General features: G+C 53.8%; 1 protein-coding gene across 5 annotated transcripts in view; it reads left to right on the top strand.

Moving 5' to 3' along the window:
• The window catches only part of VAV2 (vav guanine nucleotide exchange factor 2), a 120,611-nt gene extending 105,642 nt beyond the window's left edge, over positions 1 to 14,969 (top strand). For 2 of the 5 annotated variants that reach the window (XM_066562765.1, XM_066562764.1), the window contains 16 exons: positions 462 to 547; positions 802 to 934; positions 1,996 to 2,105; positions 2,793 to 2,894; positions 3,007 to 3,095; positions 3,808 to 3,824; positions 4,586 to 4,607; positions 5,807 to 5,934; positions 6,127 to 6,201; positions 6,723 to 6,775; positions 7,455 to 7,571; positions 7,689 to 7,776; positions 7,860 to 7,983; positions 8,841 to 8,927; positions 10,825 to 10,979; positions 12,582 to 14,969. In XM_066562765.1, coding sequence (XP_066418862.1) covers positions 462 to 547; positions 802 to 934; positions 1,996 to 2,105; positions 2,793 to 2,894; positions 3,007 to 3,095; positions 3,808 to 3,824; positions 4,586 to 4,607; positions 5,807 to 5,934; positions 6,127 to 6,201; positions 6,723 to 6,775; positions 7,455 to 7,571; positions 7,689 to 7,776; positions 7,860 to 7,983; positions 8,841 to 8,927; positions 10,825 to 10,979; positions 12,582 to 12,629 — 1,434 coding nt within the window. In that variant the 3' untranslated portion in view covers positions 12,630 to 14,969. Of the gene's footprint in view, positions 1 to 461; positions 548 to 801; positions 935 to 1,577; positions 1,593 to 1,995; positions 2,106 to 2,792; positions 2,895 to 3,006; positions 3,096 to 3,807; positions 3,825 to 4,585; positions 4,608 to 5,806; positions 5,935 to 6,126; positions 6,202 to 6,722; positions 6,776 to 7,454; positions 7,572 to 7,688; positions 7,777 to 7,859; positions 7,984 to 8,840; positions 8,928 to 10,824; positions 10,980 to 12,581 lie in introns of all 5 variants that reach the window. The other 3 variants (XM_066562762.1, XM_066562766.1, XM_066562767.1) reach the window with 3 other exon arrangements.
• The last annotated feature ends 3,257 nt before the right edge of the window (positions 14,970 to 18,226 follow it).

Here is an 18,226-nt window from a genome sequence, read left to right as displayed (position 1 = left end):
ATTTTAATGAGAACTCATCCTCCAAACTGCAGAGGTGTCAAACACTCAGCCCTGTTGCTGTGCCTCAGCAGACCTGGAGGGGTGCTGGGTTTGGGGGCTTTAAGCCTTGACTTCATTTGGAAACTATGAACTTTTAATTGATGGCTGTTTAACAGAGGCAAAATCCTTAATTATTGTGGAAACCCCTGAAAAATAGCTTATTGCAGGTGGGGAAGGGTTTGCAAAAAATGCTTTGGCTGCTGAGCCTTGCCCTGGGTGCCAGTGCTGGAGCTCTGGGGGTTCCTGGGGTCCTGTCCCCGTGCTCATGGCCAGGCTCCCCTTGGAGCATCCTCGCTCCCCTGGCTGGGGGTGCTGCTGCTCCCAGGGGCTTTGGCAGGGCTGGGGGGTGAATCCAGCCAGCCCTGGGTTCCCACCTGCCCAGGGCAGCGTTCCAGGCTCTGAGCCCTGCTTTGCTCCTGCAGCAAGTGAAGCTGGAGGAGTTTGGGAGGCCGAAGATCGACGGGGAGCTCAAGGTGCGCTCCATAGTGAACCACACCAAGCAGGACAGGTGAGTGAGTGGCCCCCTGTCCCCAGTGTCCCCAAATTCAATGTGTCCTCATCTAATGATTCCCCCTGAGCTCATTTCTTTAATTACTGCCTGGAATTTCGCTGCCATAAGCCAGCATCCATGTGAAATCACAGCAGGACACAAACACTGAACACTGAGCCGGGGAGCTCCTCAGAACTTTACAAATCTTTCCCCCTGGATTTTCTAATGATGTGTTTGACTGGCTTGCTTGTTTATTTGCTTGTTTTGGGCAGGTATTTATTTTTATTTGATAAAGTGGTGATCGTCTGCAAGAGGAAAGGATACAATTATGAGCTGAAAGAAATTATTGAGCTGCTCTTCCACAAGATGACTGATGACCCCATGAATAACAAGGACATTAAGAAGGTAGGTGGACTAAGGATTAGCTCTGGAGACCATTTTGGAGCTGTTTCAGGGTAGTATGTTCCCATTAGCCTTTTAAAATAGGAAAAAAAGCTGGAAAATAAATGCTCAACTTTCAAGGCAGCCTTAAATAGCATTGGGAAATGTTTATTAATGTGGGGCTGGGCTGGATCCTTGACCTGTGTCCTGGCAGAACAGCCCTGAGGAGGCTGGGGTGGTTGGAGTTAGGAGGGAGGAAGCTGCTCTCTGCTTTCTGGCCCAGTGTCAGAGAGCAAACATCAGATGGGCAGGAGAGGAGGGCAGGGAGGAGGGAGGGAAGGTCCAGGATGTTCTTTCTCCCACAAGCTGCAGGGTGGAGGAGCCTGGAAAGGCAGCTTTGCACACCAGGCTGCCAGAATTGGCACTCAGAGTGCTGAAGGAACATCATTTCCCTGTGCTTTGATGCTCACTCTGCAGCCATGGAGGAAAAACCTCCCAGCTCTTGCTTTAAGTGAGCCCCTTTAGCTGAATCCACTCCCATGGCATGGGGAGAGCAGATGGGGTAAGGGACACTGGGGGTGAGAACAGCCAAGAGCTGCTGAGGGAATGCTGCTGGCTTTGTGTTTTAACGAAATCTCTCTCCACTTTGCTCTCCTATGCTTCCTAGTCCCATGGAAAAATGGTAAGCAGAGCACCCCTGTGGCTGTGGTGTGTTTGCGTGCAGCGTGCTGACGAGACAGGCTGAGCATATGTGCACTGGGCAGCTCACATGCTCCTCCTGGGCTGTCACTTGCTGTCAGCCCCAGACAGAATGGCTGGGGAGGATGCAGTGGAGCAGAAGAATCTGTGTTCTCTCATCTGCCACCATGAAATCCTGCCTGCTCCAAGTGCACAGCGCCCAGGCGCTGCAGGCATCATTAACTGGGGATGTGTTAGAGAAACAGGGAGCTCTGCATCCTCCTCCCGCTGTCCCTGGCCATGGCTCAGCTCAGGGGGCAGGGACAGGCACTCAGAGCAGTCCCTGAGCTGTGTGAGTGGAGGTGTGGTGTGTTCTGCTGGGAGATCAGCTCTTTTTCCCCTTGCAGTGGTCCTACGGCTTCTACCTGATCCACCTGCAGGGCAAACAGGGCTTCCAGTTCTTCTGCAAGACTGAGGAGATGAAGAGGAAGTGGATGGAGCAGTTTGAAATGGCCATGTGAGCATGAGTGGCTGCTCTAGCCCTGGGTGCAGTTGCCAGGCATGGGGGGAAAGTGGTTTGGGCCATCAGGGCACTGCAGAGCAGCTCTGGCTGGGGAAGCCCATGGGGGCTGGATGGAGCTTGGAACTGTTCTCTGAGCATCCCCACCGAGGCATCTCTGACACTGAGATGGGATAGTGGCAAGGAATCCTTCCCAATTCCTTCTTTCCCTCCCCCAGAGGGTGGGCAGGCCCTGGCACAGGTGCCCAGAGGAGCTGTGGGTGCCCCTGGATCCCTGGAAGTGCCCAAGGCCAGGCTGGATGGGGTTGGAGCACCCTGGGAGGTGTGGAATGGGATGGGATGATTTTAAATGTCCAACCCTAAGCTTTCTGTGGTTCTCTGGAAGGGCAGCTCACCCTGGTCCTGGCCATGGGGAAGCACCAGGGTGCAGCAGGAACAGGGTGGGGAGGGAGGGAGGTGCTGCAGGACCTGGTCCTGAGCACAGCAGGGCTTGGGCTGATGCTTAACTCAGGCCAAACCCACGGCTCCTGTCCCAGGGGAAGGTAATGGGCAAAATCCTCTCTCCACAACCGAGCCCTGATCTCCTCCCACGCTGGATTTGGTGTCTGTGTGGTGTCCAGGCTGTCACTGAAATGCCACAGCCCCCTGGGGACAGGCTGATAACCCCCAGCTCCTTTCCCTCAGGTCCAACATCAAGCCAGAGAAAGCCAATGCAAACCACCACAACTTCCAGATGTACACATTTGAAAAGACAACCAACTGCAAAGCCTGCAGGATGTTCCTGAGGTGAGCAGCAGCCTTCCTGCTGTTCTGCAGTAAAACACAGAAAGAAAAATCTCAAAGCTGAGGCTGGATTAGGATTTTCTGACTTTTTTTTTTTTTTTTTTTTGTGGCACAGAGGAACCTTCTACCAGGGCTATCTTTGCCCCAAATGTGGAGCAGGTGCTCACAAGGAGTGCTTGGAGATTATTCCTCCCTGCAAGATGGGTGAGTAATTTGATGAGCAGCTCATTGCTGCCCGTGAATGATCTGAGAAATTCACTTTATCAAACAATGATGTTTGTTAATGCATAAAAAAATACAAGTATGCTCCCACCCCACCTGCCAGGGCTGTAATTCACATTGGTTGATGGTTTAAAATACAAACAAAGCAGCCAAAATTCTCCAAAACAAAGAGTTCGTCCCATGGATGGCAGGGAATCACAGCAGCTCTGTGGGTGGGCATTGAAGAGAGATTATCAATTCTTCATCATTTTACAGTGAAAGCAGGAGAGTCTGCAGCAGGGAGAGCATTTCTGCTGAACAGAGAGCTCCTCTCCGGGCCCCAAATGCCCCAAAGTACAGCAGAAATTTGTGTCCTTGGTCTAAACTGGGCCAAGCTGGGGCTCCCCTGTGCCCACCTAGGGCAGAACCCTGGTGATGCTCCAGGGAGGGTCACAGGGGGGCTTTGGGAAGATTTTGGGTGAGGAGTGGAAGGAGGGAGGGAGGAACAAAACTGCAGAACTTGGTGGCTGTGAGGGAATGGCCCTGTGTGGCTCAGTCCCCCCCAGAGCAGAGCAGTGTCCCCACCTCTGCTTTGGCCTTCCTGCTTCAGCTTCACACCCTGGTGCTGCCCTGTGACACTCAGAGCATCAGGAGAACCAGAAAATGGGGTTTGATGCCTGTTAAATTAACCCCTTCCCCACCATTTCTCTTGCAGGTTCTTCAGCAGACCAGGTACGTGCTTTGGCCTCTTCCTCACCCCCTGTGCCCTGTCCAGCTCCTGGGAAGAGCCAGCCCTGGCCTCAGAGGGGTCTCACCCGTGGGACAGGACTGGGGACAACTGGGACAGGACTGGGGACAACTGGGACAGGACTGGGAGCAGTGGGACAGGAGTGGGGACAACTGGGACAGGACTGGGACCACTGGGACAGGACTGGGGACAACTGGGACAGGAGTGGGAGCACTGGGACAGGACTAGGACCAGTGGGACAGGACTGGGGACCACTGGGACTGGACTGGGGACAACTAGGACTGGACTGGGACAGGACTGGGAGCAGTGGGACAGGACTGGGACAGGACTGGGACAGGACTGGGAGCAGTGGGACAGGACTGGGACAACTGGGACAGGACTGGGGACCACTGGGACAGGACTGGGACCACTGGGACAGGACTGGGGACTACTGGGACAGGACTGGGACCACTGGGACAGGAGTGGGGACAACTGGGACAGGACTGGGACCACTGGGACAGGACTGGGAGCAGTGGGACAGGACTGGGGACCAGTGGCCTCCTCTCCAGCCTAGAACTGGCCCAGTTTAAGCAGCCCCAGAGCCCTCAGGAGGTGCCAGCACCCAGCAGGGGTGAGCACCATGGGCTGGGGGGTGCCAGGGAGTTTGGGTGAGGGTTTTTCTCATGCCAGAGGCATCAGGTGGGTGCAGGTGGGGAGAGCTGAGGCTGATGTGTCCTCACTGAGTTTTTTTCCTCTTTCTTTGCAGGATTCACTGGGTGCAGGACCTGGTAAGGGCATTGCTGTGGGACAGAGGGCAGGGATGGGTTGTGGCTGTAGGAACCCCCAAGATTGGGTGTTTGGGAGGGGGAGGCTCCTTCCAAACCCAGCAAAGAGCTTTAGTGCCTGCAGAAGGGTCCTGTGCTCCCTCATGGCCAGCCATGGGGCACTGGGGACTCTCCTGTCCCTGCTGCCCCTGAATTTCTTTGGTGCCTTCGTGCCCCAGGGCCAGCAAAGCTGCTGCCCATCACACCCAGGAGAGCCTGGCACGACATCCTGGTGCCAAATCAACCTCCAGGGCAGAGCAGGCAGGTTCTGGCAGGGAGATTTATTGCTGATGGGCAGCATCTTCCTGCTGGCATGTCCAGTGTGCTCAGGGCTCTGATGGGCCATCAGTCACAAAGGTTACTGCAAGAACTTTTTATCTTCCTGTGTTTAAAACTTGCCTGGACAGAGCTCTGGGCCTGCCCTGCCCCTGCTGTGGCTCAAAGGAGAAGAACAATTTGTTTTTGTGCTTTTTCTGATGGAAGGAAAGCCAAGCCTGGCAAAAAGAAACCTGAATCAAATTTGTGGTTAGAAAAAAAACAACAAAACCCAACAAAACAAGCACAGAGTGCTCTTGCTGGGAGGGGAGAGGCAGAGGTGGGGAGGCACTTTGAGGATAAACACTGTGGGTTTGGTGCGCTGGGGGAAGTTTATTTAATGTGCAGTTGTTGGCGAGACAAGTGGACTTTGCCTGGGAGCTTCAGGGGCGTTCTGAGTCCCAGGTCCAGCTGATTTTCAGTGGTAGCTGAGTGTTCACTGCTCCCTTTTGCAGTTGTGGGGTCACTGCTGAGCCTGGCAGGGCTTGCTGCTGGCCAGGCACTGCCTGGCAAGAGCTCCTCTCCTTGATTGCCCTCTCCTCTGCTGGGTTTGAGCTCCTTGGTGAGGCTCAGATCCAGGTGCAGGGCTGGGAGCTGGAGCTGCAGCTTGGCTGGGTCCCTCCTCTGGGTTTATTTTTGCTCAGGGAACTCAATCATGCATGTAACTGCAGGAGCCAAGAACATTCACTGTGGACACCATTCCTCTCTGCTTTCATGTTTCCTGCCCCTAAATCCTGCCTGCTGTGCCCTGTCAGGGGATGGGGAGAGCAGCCTTCAGGAGGGGGGGGTTCTCTTTGGGGTTTTTTCAGCTGGGACAAGGTTGTGAAACTGTTTTGCTTCTCTGCCAGGTCCTAAAATGGTGGCTGTTCAGAATTACCATGGAAACCCAGCCCCTCCTGGGAAGCCAGTGCTGACCTTTCAGATTGGGGACGTGATGGAGCTGCTGAGGGGGGACCCTGACTCACCGTGGTGGGAGGTGAGGGTGATTCCTCCTGGGAAGCTCCTAAACCAGTGACTTCTGCGTTATCCCCTTGATTTTGGGGCTTTCCTGGTGCAGGGGTGTGCTGGGGGTTGGGAGGCAGTTTGGGGCCTGTCCCCACCCCTGCCCAGTGCCACCAGTGCTGCCACCAGTGCTCGCCCCAGTCTGATGCCCAGCTTGGCTTTGCAGGGGAGGCTGCTGCAGACGAAGAAGTCGGGTTATTTCCCCAGCTCCTCAGTGAAACCCTGCCCCGTGGATGCCAGGGTAAGTGCCAGACAGGGGATGGAGCTGGCGCTGCCAGCTGGGTGGGATTGTCCCTGTCACCCTTCTCAGCCCTTCCCTGGACCTTCAGCAAGGCCTCTGTCTCACAGGGGAGGTGGATCCCTCCTGCCATGGTGTCAGGGCAGGGTGATGCCAGCCCTGTTCCCAAGGCTGGGGTTGGCACCATTAGATCCAGCTCTGTTCCTTCTCTGACCCAGAGGCAGAGTGCTGGAGATCAGGCCCAGTGCAGGAAAACTGCATTTAGTTTGTTTTAATTGCTTTTAGCTGCTTGCTGTAATGTTGTCAGCTGCTTCCCAATTAAAAACCACTCAGGTAAATGAACAAACACAGCTGGGAGCGGGGAGGGAAATGCTCAGCTACAACACTGCCCTCCTCTGCCCAAGCCCAGAATCCAGGGAATGGCTTGGCAGAGGGAAGCCTCCCGTGGAGAGGAGCATCCCACACGTGCTGCACAGCCCGAGGAGCTGCTGGCTCTGGACTAATGAGCAATTCTCCATTTGCAGCCCCCCAACAGCCGGCCGGCCTCGCGGGAGATCGACTACACGGCCTACCCCTGGTGAGTGGGCACAGACACAGACCAGCCTGGCCTTCTGGGTGCTGATTGCTCAGCAATCCTCTCCAGGAAGGAATTCCTCATGCAGACCAGCAGAGCTCTGCATCCAGCTTTGTCCGTGGCCATGGAGCTGCCACGGTGGTGGTTGGGGGGTGTTGAAAGCCCTGGCAGCAGCTCTGGGGGTTTCTTCACTGGTGGAGAGGGTCAGAGGCAAAAAGGGAGATGCTGGGTTCTCTTCCCATTTTCTGTGCCCAGAAAGTGATTGTGGAAGGGAGGTGGCAACGGCTGCCTTGGCAGGAGAGGCTGTGCTTGGCTTGTCTGCTGCTCCTTCTCTCCAGCTCCAGCCAGGTTTATGAATTCATGGATATAAATTAGCCCTGCTCTTCCAGCTCTTGCTGAGGCCTCATTAACCTGGAGGCTGATTCCCAATTAGTGGGTTTTTCCAGGTGTCAGGTACTTCAAAGGGAAGGGGCCACTCTGTGTGTGTGTTTCAGAGGCTCAGCAGCTTCTTGTATATCTCAGGGCACTTCCCTTCCGGCTCAGCATACTTCAGATGCTTCTCCACCTGCCTTCCATCCTTCATGCCTTTAAAAAAGATGTCTCTTTTTATCCAAAACGTGCCTGTTCAAAGATACAAGTTCATTTTAATGAATTAAATGGACTAATTAACCTGTGGGCTCAGGTTTGCAGGGAACATGGAGAGGCACCAGACAGACAACCTGCTCAAGTCCCACGTCAGTGGCACCTACCTGATCCGGGAGCGGCCGGCTGAGGCCGAGCGCTTTGCCATCAGTATTAAGTGAGTAATTCCCCCTTTAGGAACTTAATAATTCAACATTTCTTACCCACAGAGGACGAGCCAGGGCTGGAGCACATGTCTGTGGGTGTTTTTGAGTGCCTTTGCTGTCGTTGGCAGGTTCAACGAGGAGGTGAAGCACATCAAGGTGGTAGAGAAGGACAACTGGATCCACATCACGGAGGCCAAGAAGTTTGAGAGCTTGCTGGTGGGTTTCTGTTCCCCCTTGTAGCACTGCCTCTGCTAGAGGGGGGTGGCAGAGACAGCCAGGTGCCTCTCCTTCCTCCCCAGGAGCTGGTTGAGTACTACCAGAGCCACTCTCTGAAGGAGAGCTTCAAGCAGCTGGACACAACTCTGAAATACCCCTACAAATCCCGGGAGCGCTCTACCTCCAGGACCTTCACCCGCTCCCCAGGTAAACCCAGCTGGGCTCACATGGAAAACCTTCCTGCCCCCTCCTGCCAGCTCTAGGAGCAGTGGATGAAGGAATTGGCAGCTTCTCTCTAGGGTTTGAGCTGCTCACTTTGCAGATTAGTCCTTCAGGGCTGGTGGCATTTTCAGGATGGGTCTCGCCAGAGGTGGTGGGGTCTGGCCAAGCTGGGGGCTCTCTGAAGGGACAGTTTTTGCTGGGACAGGCTGGTTCCTCTCCTGTGGTTTTCCACCCTGTGGTTTGCCCACCCTCTGGTTGGGAGCAGGGATGTGATGTTCACTTGGTGGGATTTATCCTGTCTCTCCCACCCACGTGAGATTTTTGTGTTTTAATGGATCTGGTTCCAGTGTCACTTGTGGTGGTTTGAATCCCAGTGGGACTCCTTTAATGGAGGTGATGGGTGAAGGGGTAAGTCTGTATCTAAAAGAAAGGAAAAATCAAAATAAACGGGAGGAAAAAAGTACAATAATGCAAGATGTTGTTTTGTCCAAAAACCTGAGTGCAGAACTAACTGCTTTATGGGGAAAAATAACTTTTAAATATTTTTCTCCATGGTGTATTTAGAAAAGAATACCAAAGGAAGATAGGTTTTAGAAGCTGGTTAAATATCTTTTTGCATTAAATACAATCCTAGGATGAATTTTGAGTCCCCAGTGGCTGTGGGGCTGTGGCCAGACCTTTTCTCAGCTGTCCCAGCTTGGAGTCCTTGCAAAGACCCTCTGCATGCTTTGCCCTGAATCCCTCCATCAGCTTTTAAAGCATTGTGCCTTATAATATTTTATTTTAATTTCCTTTTTAATGCGTGTTCTGCCTCTTTCTGTTTCTCTCTAACCTCTTTGCAGCCTCCTGCGCTTCCTACAACTTTTCTTTTCTCAGTCCTCAGGGCCTCAACTTTTCTTCTCAGAGCTCCTCCAGTCCCTTCTGGTCAGGTACCAGTGCCTCTCCCTGCTGGAGAGACCTGCCACCATCCCCAGCTTGAAAGCCATCACCAGTGGGACCTGTGGGGTCCCCCCTGTCCCTCCATCCCCACAGGCAGTTCAGGGGGTCCCCAGTGCTGCCCTGGGAAATCACTTAATTAGCTGAATTAACCGTGGCTTCGTTGGCAGCAAAATGCACTCCCCAAAATCGAGGCAGGGAGGAGATGGACTTGTTGCTGTTTGAGAAAAGGGGCTAAAATTAACCCAAAAAAGGGGGATGTAGCACTTTGGGATCTCATGATGTACTTCAAGCTCGACCTGCTTATCCCATGTGTCTCACCCTGAGCATCAGCATCTCACCCTGTGCCAGCCTGCCCCTCCTTGTCCTCCAGGAGAACATCCCAGGGTTTGAGCTCTGCTCTCTGGGGCTGCTCAGGAGCCCCTTGCTGAGGGGACAGGGACACACCTGTGCTCTCAGGTGTGTTTTGGGGCTCAGTGTCCCTGCAGAGAGTGCAGTGCCATCCTTTCCAGGCTGGTGTCATCCTCCCTCCTGATGGGATCAGAGCAAAATCCTGCCAGAGTTTCTTCCCACTGAAGTTTTTATCTTTCAGTCTCGACAGAGAAAATCAACCAGCAAAGCCACGTGTGCCTTCCTTGGTGCTGTGGTTGGGAAGAGCACTGAACTTTTCAAGTACAAATCTGGGATTTTGAGATTCTCTAACTGCATAGAAAGTATTGCAGGAAGTTTTCTGTGTAGCAAGGGGCTCTGAGCAAGCTCCTGATGACAGAGCTCAAAGCTGCCATGATTTCTGTCCATCCTCCAGCCTGGCTGCCTGGCCAGGATGGACAAACCCTCCAGTGGTTGCACATTGTGTGTCCAACACCATCATCATCCTCATCTCCTTCCATGCCAAGAGCTGAAAACCTGGGCAAAGCTTTCCCTCAAACTGTGTTCAACCTTGGTTTGCACACTTTTAGAGTTGAAATTAACCCTTGGAAATCCTGGGAGGAAGAGGGGAGTGAAGCACAGCATCCCCTCAGGGTGTTTATTTCTTTTTCTGTGAACTTCAGAGGATGTGCATTTTTCTCCTCCTCTGCCCATCCCATCCCTCCACTGTGGTTCTCCAGCCTTTTTTCCCTGTGCCCAGACCTTGGGGCAGGAATGCTGAGTGCTGCCCCTGCCTTCCCCCTCCTTGTGCTTCCCCTGAGCATCCCCTGCCTGAAGTGATGGAGATCCCTGGGGCTGTGCTGGTGCAGCTCAGCTCCTGGGACGGCTCCTGGGGTCATCTCCTCATCCCAAGGTGCTGCTCAGTCTCAGGGTTTGGCACCTTTTGGTCTCTAATGGGACCAAGGGACAGGAGCAGGGAGGTTCCGGGTTAGGAGCTGGTTCCTCCTCATGGCAAAGCACACAGGATTCACTCAACACCTCTAGGAGAACCCATTCCCAGTAACTCTGGTTTTGAGGTAGCTTAAATCCAAGTGGATTCACAAAGTGGTTCCATCAGGTGCTGGGAGCTGGGTGGCAGCTCCACAAGGCAATCTCCCAGAGCTCACACTGAGAGCCGGACAGCATTTCCCCATCATTTCTTTGTTAATAGTTGTGTGTTCCTATGAAATCCTCCCTTTTACCACCTCCCAAAAGTGCCCTTCACCCCAGTGACCCCCACCAAACCCCTGACCAGCAGAGAGGAGCTTCCCAAGCCCACAGAACCCTTCAAACCCATCAGGAACCCATCAGTTTAACCCTGACCACCCCACCCGTGCCGGGCTCGGCTGACGCCGCCCCTCCCTCCGAGCAGCTCCAGCTCTCAGTGCCACGGTGGGAAACCCAGGTTGAACCTCTGCAAGCTTTCCCCAGGCTTCAGCCAGCGTGGGGCTGCTGCTGAGGCTGTGCTTTGTCCCCTGGCAGTGTTCACCCCCCGGGTCATAGGCACGGCTGTGGCACGGTACAACTTCGCGGCGCGGGACATGCGGGAGCTGTCGCTGCGCGAGGGGGACGTGGTGAAGATCTACAGCAGGATTGGAGGGGACCAGGGATGGTGGAAGGGGGAGACCAACGGAAGGGTGAGTGCCTCCAGGGGAATTCCTGCCCTGTTCCTGCCAGCAGGGTGTGCTCCCTGCTGTCGGGATGGTGGAGGGAAGGGTCTTGTGTTCGTGGGGTTCCCCAGACAAAGGGGGGAATGATGAATCTGACTCCAGCAGTTCTCAGAGAAGGCTAATTTAGCCTTCTAAAATATTACTATTATAGCATCTTAAAATAAGATTTTATATTATTTATATTATATTTTTTATTATTATAGTATCTTATTTTAAGATTATAGTATCGTATTTTAAGATACTATATTACATAAAAGAATACTAAGCTAAACTATGCTAAAGAATACAGAAAGGATACTTACAGAAAGCTAAAAAGATAACAATGAAAACTCATGACTCTTTCCAGAGTCTTGACACAGCCTGGCACTGATTGGCCAAAGAGTGAAAACAACTCACACCAGAAACCAATGAAACAACCACCTGTTGGTAAACAATCTCCAAATATATTCCAAAGCAGCAAAACACAGGAGAGGCAAATGGGATAATATTGTTTGCATTTTTCTCTGAGGCTTCTCAGCTTCCCAGGAGAAGAATCCTGGGCAAGGGGATTTTTCCAGAAAATGTGACAGTGACAGAAGGGGGTGTGTCTCGTGTCCTCTCACTCTTTGCTGGATTCTGGGTGGGTTGTCCCCTCATGAGAGCCACCTCTGTGTGGCCATTTGGTGCTTTGTGACAGAGTCCGTGATATCCAGGGCACACAGGTGGGTGGGAGCGTGTGGTGGGAGGGTCTGACCTTCCCTGAACCCATGGAGGATGTCTGCAGGCCCTGCAGGGGGAAGGCTCAGCAGCCTGCTGGCTTGGTCTGCTATCCCACAGATTCTGCAGCTCTGGAGACAGATTCTTCCTGCCTGGTGCCTCGCAGGCAGCGTGTCCAAGGTGATTAGTCCATCCCAAATTAGGGTGATTAGGGCTCACACCATCAGGAACTGGCACATCCAGGACTGGCAGCAGCACTTAATGGCAGGGCAATCATCCCAGTGACAGGACAGGAGCTCCCTTATAAAACCAGAGTTGGAAGGGCCCCACAAGGATCACCGTGTCCAGCTATAGTTGATGTTTTTGCCCCTGATGAAGGAGAGGAAGGACGAGGAAGACTCCATCTTATCAGAAGGCTAATTAATTAGTTAATTATGCTATATTATTCTATATTATATTACATTACATCTAAACTGAATCTGCCAAGCACCCAACTGCCCAGAATCTCGTGACTGTCACCCAACAGTCCCCATGCACACACACCTGGCCCTGATGGGCCAAGGAAACAAAACACCTTCACTCTGGGTAAACAGTCTCCATATTGCATTCTACTTTGGCACAGCAAATCAGATAAGAATTGTTTTTCCTTTCTCTGAGGTTCAGAGAATGTGAATCTCAGAAATACTCTTGGGAAGAATTGTGCCTTGCTTTTCTCTGTGAAGAGAAATGTGGGGCTACGTCCAACTCTTGGCCCTGCGCAGGACACCCCAGCAACCCCACCCTGAGTTCTCCAAATCCTTGAACTCCAGCAGGCTTTGTGCTGTGTCCCTGGAGCTTCCCAGCCCCCATCTCACCTGTCCTGTCCCCCCACAGGTGGGCTGGTTTCCCTCGACCTACGTGGAGGAGGAGGGCGTGCAGTGACCGCGGCCGTGGCCGCTGGAAGTCGTCGAGTGCCCGGAGCCAGCAGCTGCAGCCTGAGCACACTGTCCCCGTGCTGGACACCTCCCAGGACTGTCCCTGCAGCCCCTCAGGACCCCCCCTGTGTGCAGGCTGCCCCAGCCTGGCCCCCTGTTCCGTGTACAGAAGATTGCTGGGCTGGGGGATGGCGCCGCTGGAGAGCCCCGGGAGAGCCGCGCTCTCCCCGATGGACAGAGCTCAGAGACTCTGGGTGCCCAGCAGGGCGTGGGCACTGCACCCCTCCTGTGGCAGGGGCTTCTAAAAGCCACCCTGGGGATGCTGGAGGGAGGCTGAGGCTGGAGGTTTTGTGCCTGGGTGAGAATCTGGGGGGTTCCAGGGCAGGGAGCCCCAAGGACGCAATGCAGACCCTCTGCCACACGCTCAGGGGGGTGCCCAGGTCAGGATTTTGGCGGTGGCCCCGGCAGCCATGGGCAGCACCGTGCTGTGGCCAGGGTGGGGACACCTGGCCCGGGAGGAGGAGAGGGCTGTGAGCATTGGAAGTGACCTCCAGGTCAGCCAGGAGGGGAAAGAGCCATTTTGGCACCCCCAAGCCCATTTTCTTCACAGTCACCTCAGTCCCACCAGCCTTGCTGCAGGCAGGAGGTGCCCAGGGAGCAGACTGGTCCCACTGGTGAGCAGGAGGTCCCAGTGCATTGCAGGACTGGAGATGTGCTCCACACAAGGGTTTCAGAGGCCACCAAGGCACCAGGTACATGCGGAGGATGTGTCCGTGGGTCTGTCCTCCCCAAGCCAGGCTGATTTTCCTTGCAGCTGTGACAATTCCCACCTCATGAGCTCAGGGTGAACCCACCTGAACAAGGGCTATGGTATCCAGTCCTGAATCCTGTCCCTGAGCTGTGAAAGCATCTCCTCTTCCCAGCTGTGTGCACTTTTGGGGGCTGGCAGCGTTGCCCCCCACTCTTCCTCTTCCTCCCACAGGCTGTTCCTGCTGCTGCTGTCAAGTAAAGGTCCGCGTGTTGTGACATTCCCTCTGTGTCCTGAGCACCCTCTGTCCTTCCCAAAGTGCAAATACAAACAAAACACCTGTGTGGGAGCGTGGCAGGGAACAGATTCCCTGTATCTGAGCCCCAGGAGCTGCCTCTCTGAATACCTGGGATTTTGAGCTGGTGCTTCCATGCTCTGCTGTTGTTCCCCTGAGATTTGGGGTGGTTCCTGCTGTGGGATCCCTGCTGCAAATTTGGGAGATGCCAGCGCTGGTGGGGTGAGCAGTGCTGCTGCCCTCAGCCCCAGAACCATGTTTGGGCTAAGAAATGGAAGAGTTTGGATCTCTCAGTGATGCTAACTTGGGAATCACATGCTGCTGCTCAGTGACAAGCCCAGAGCCCCCCTGCTTTGCTCCCTGTTCCTGCTGGAGCTCTGGGAGTGCCCCAACTCGTGGGGTGTGAGGTGGGAGCAGCAGGGTAGGCCAGGGCGGAGGGGAGGTGACAGGGACACGGGGGGCTCAGGGCATTCCCAAGGTACTGTTTGGTGCTAACCCCTCCCAGCCAGCCCCTCCATGCTCAGTTTGAGGGCAGCAGCCAGCAGGGAGCTGGCGATTCCCTGCCCCTGCACAGGGCAGAGGGTCCCATTGCCATTGCAGAGGCTGTGCTGGAGCTGAGGGGGCATTTTGGGTGGGTGGGACACACAAACTCCTGGCGGCTCCTGTTCTTCCTCACATCCTAAAGCCTTACAGCCCTTCCTTTTTAACGTGGCCAATTGTGTAAGGTGGCAAGGGCATCAACCTTGGGAGAGCACAGCCCTGTCCCAGGGACCCCAAAGGGACCCCCACCCTCTGCCTGCCCTGCCAAACCCCCTCCCCCAGAGAGCTCTCCCTCTTGTGTTTACTGGTGTAAGAAACTTGTTAAAAAAAGAGATTGTTCTGTTTGTAAGTAATTATTCAGCCATTTGCCACAAATATATCTGTGAATAAGAAAGGGAAATGTTTTTTTTTTATGATGGCGAGAAAATTGGATGTATTATTTTAGGTCGTCGCAAGAACATTCGGAATTGCAATGGGATGAGTTGGAAAATAATATGTAAATTCCTTGGGTTTTTCCTTTGCACTGCACTAACTGGGGTAGGGTGGAGGGGGTTTAAAGATAAAACTGTTTGTTTAATGGAATAGTTTATAGCTGGGAATTTGGAAATCATTTGGAATAGCTTGTAATGCTGGAATAGAAACTTTAGCTGCTACTTAGAAACCCTTTTGCATGTGGTTTTTCCAGGCCTTTTTAAGTTACAATTCAGCAAAGTAAATTCCCCAATGAAAAAAAAAACCCAAAATAAAGTGTAATTTTGCTGATAGGTTTTTTTTCCAGGCATGGTTTTTAATGTACCAGGGGTGTCAGGGTCGTGGTCACTGAACCCCCTTGGCTACACTGGGGCTCAGGGGTGGCCTGGCCCATCCAGGGGAGATGGGAGCTCCCAGGGATGATGGATCCTTCCTGATTCCTGGCATGAACAGTAAGTGCTTTTACCCTCCAAAATTTGGAGTAGATCCCTCCTGTTCCTGTCAGGCTCCTTCTCATTCCTGGAGCAGCTGCCACTCCTGCAGTTGTCCCATCCAGGAGTTTCCCTGTGACTCCTCTCCTTTTCTGAGCTGAACCCCTGCAGGGTGAAGGAAAGAGGCTGATTTTCCATGGCTTTTAGTCACTTCTGGATATCATATTCCACAATCCCACCTGGCCCTGCAGGCAGCAGCATGTTCCAGAGCAATAAAAAAGCTGCACAGTTGCTCATAAAAACCTGAGGTGGTTGTTCAGGAGGCCTCACCTTGAGCAGGGATGTGATGTCCCTGTGAGCTGCCATGTCATTTCATTAACAACATGAATTTTTCCCACCCTTGGAGGCCCCAGTGCCTCACTTTTCCCAGGTTCAGCTGGAAGGGGATGTACAGGGAGCAGAGGGGTTTTACTCGCAGAATCAGGACATGAGCTGGGCACTGAATTTTGGATGCTGGTTTGGGGAGGTGCTGCCCAGCCAGGTGTTAAGCCTTGGTCCAGGTGCTGACCCTGCCTGGGATGAGCCCTTTCCTTGTGGCTGTTTGGTCTCAGGGCATCTCTCCAACATTCACCACAGATTAAACACCAGGTTTAGGGGCCTGCTCCCTCCCCTGCTGCTGCTGAGCCCCAGCCTGGCCCTGGGAGGGTGGGATGGCACAAATGCAGCACTGGAGTCTGCAGCCAAGAGCTGGGCAGTGCAAAAATCTGTTCCCATTCTGTCCTGCCTCTGGGGACATCCCTGCCAGCCCAGGGCTGGGGTCACTGAGCCCTTGGGGAGTGGCTGGAGCTGGCAGGTGGGTGCCCCCACAGTGGCTTTGCTCAGCTTTGTGCCAAAATCTGCTCCTGGGGGTTGTTCAGTGCAGGGTCTGACAGCTCAGGAATGAATGGGGCATTGATCCAGCGGGCCCAGCCAGGGCCAGGTGCAGTAACCAGAGTTCCAGGGCCATTAACAGCAGAATAAATTCCAGCCAGCACAGCTGGTTCCATCCTGCACAGCCCCTGGCCTGTCCCAGGACTGGGGGATACACCAGGCACAGGGTTTTATTTATTATTCTGATTTTTTTTTCCTGCACAGCCCCTGGCCTGTCCCAGGATTGGGGGGACACACACCAGGCACAGGGTTTTATTTATTATTCTGATTTTTTTTCCTGCACAGCCCCTTGCCTGTCCCAGGATTGGGGGGACACACACCAGGCACAGGGTTTTATTTATTATTCTGATTTTTTTTTTCCCCCAGCAAGAGCAGCTGCTGATGAAATCCCCTCCATGAGCAGAGCTCTGAGCAAACACAGCGTGGGGGTGGCTGTGTTTGCTGGCTGCCCCTGTCACAGTGTGACAGCCACCTGCCCTGGCCCTGGCACTGCCCTGGCCACCAGACTGCTGTGCCCACCAGCGTGGGGAAACTGAGGCAGGGGGTGGCCAGGAGGAGGGCTGAGCACGGCTCTGCCCTGCAGGACTCTGTGGGATTGGGGTGCTTTTGGTTCAGGGCCCGGTGCTGGTGGTGCTTCCCAAGCCCAAAGTGAGGTTATGGGGCAGAGCTGAGCCCACAGCTGTGATGAGGATGAGGATGAGGATGGGGATGAGGATTGGGGTGGCAGAGGTGATGCTGACAGTCTGCAGCACGCCTGGCTGCCTCAGCCCTGCATTAGCCACGTTTGCTGTGACCTAGAAAACTCCAGCTGGCGCCTGAGCCACTGCGCTGCTTCGTTTTAGAATTAACCTAAAAATTACAGGGGGAGGTTGAACTGTGTGGGCTCCCTGTACACTGCACTGATCACCCCAAAATTAACCCCCCTCATTCCTGCTCTGGAGTCCCACCAGGGCTCAGAGGGGCTGTGGGAGCTGCCACTGTCCCCACTGTCCATCCTGAGCTGGGTGAAGGGCTCAGGCTGCTGAAGTGGACTTGGGCTTGTATTGTTCTAGGTCTGCTCTAACCCAAAGGTCATATTTATAATTTGGACAGGCTGATGAAATGGTTCTGGCCTGCCAAACAGAAACACCCCACTGCAAACAGGAGTTTAGACTTGTTTGCAGCTCTGTGGTTGTTCTGAGCAATTTAGTCCGTGGAGGAGCCTGCAGGAACTTCTGGGGCTCTCTCTGTAAAACTGAGAAACTGGTTTTGTCTCTGGGAAAAGGAGGGGAAATGCTGCTGGAGACAGGGGATAAAGCTGGACTAAGGGAACCCTCGGCTCCTGCTCAAACCCTTCCCAAACTGGGGCAGTTTGGGCACCACTGGCTGTCCAGCAGGCAAGAGCACAGGAATTGGAGCTGAGGAGCAGAAAAGGGGCACTTCCACTTGATCTGGATGCTTGAAACCCCCCCAAAAACCATCCCATGGCTGCTCAGAGCTCTACAGGGGTGGGGGATGCTGCCTGGGGGACCATGACGCTGCTGGGACCCCAATCCCTCCCAACCAGCAGCCAAACCCTGACTCCACCCCGACTTCTGCTTCTCTGAGATACCAGCATGAGGCCCTTCAGCAGAACCTCTGTGTCCTGCCCAAACAGGCCCTAATTCCAGGGCTGAGCCCTGAACTGAAGGAACAACAAACCTTCAGGTTTACAGATCAAAATCAAACCCTTCTTTTTCTACCCAACTCCAATTTAATTTTGGTTTTGTTTTTTTTTTTTTTTTTTTTTTGGTGTTGCCACCTTCACTTTGAGCTCTTGGGTCTGGCTTAAGAGGGGTGTAAATTAATTTTATCTCTGTTCTTTGACTGGAGCCACTGGGAACTGCAGCAGGGGGGTCAGATGGTGCCTTTCCTCGCCGTGTTTGCTCTCTGGCATCCAGCTGACAGCTCCAGCCAGCCCGGGAGGCTGCGAGTCCCTCTGGCCCCAGCTGGGCTGTTTGTTCTCTGCTGGGCACCCAGCCGGGGAAAAAAAAAAAGCAGAATTTTCCTCCTTGCTTTGAATTTCTCTGCTCTGCCAGACTTTTTGTCTTGCCTGGGAAGCAGTAGAGCCACGAGGAGGGGGACAAGGAGGGGGACAAGGAGGGGGACAAGGAGGTAAATGCCTCTTTTCTGTTGGCTCGGGCTGGCTCTGCTCGCCTCCAAGTGCTGGT

Source organism: Molothrus aeneus, chromosome 19, assembly GCF_037042795.1.
Source record: "Molothrus aeneus isolate 106 chromosome 19, BPBGC_Maene_1.0, whole genome shotgun sequence".
Classification (NCBI taxonomy): domain Eukaryota; kingdom Metazoa; phylum Chordata; class Aves; order Passeriformes; family Icteridae; genus Molothrus; species Molothrus aeneus.
The sequence above is the reverse complement of the archived record's forward strand: the minus strand, read 5'-3'. Positions and strand labels throughout refer to the sequence as shown.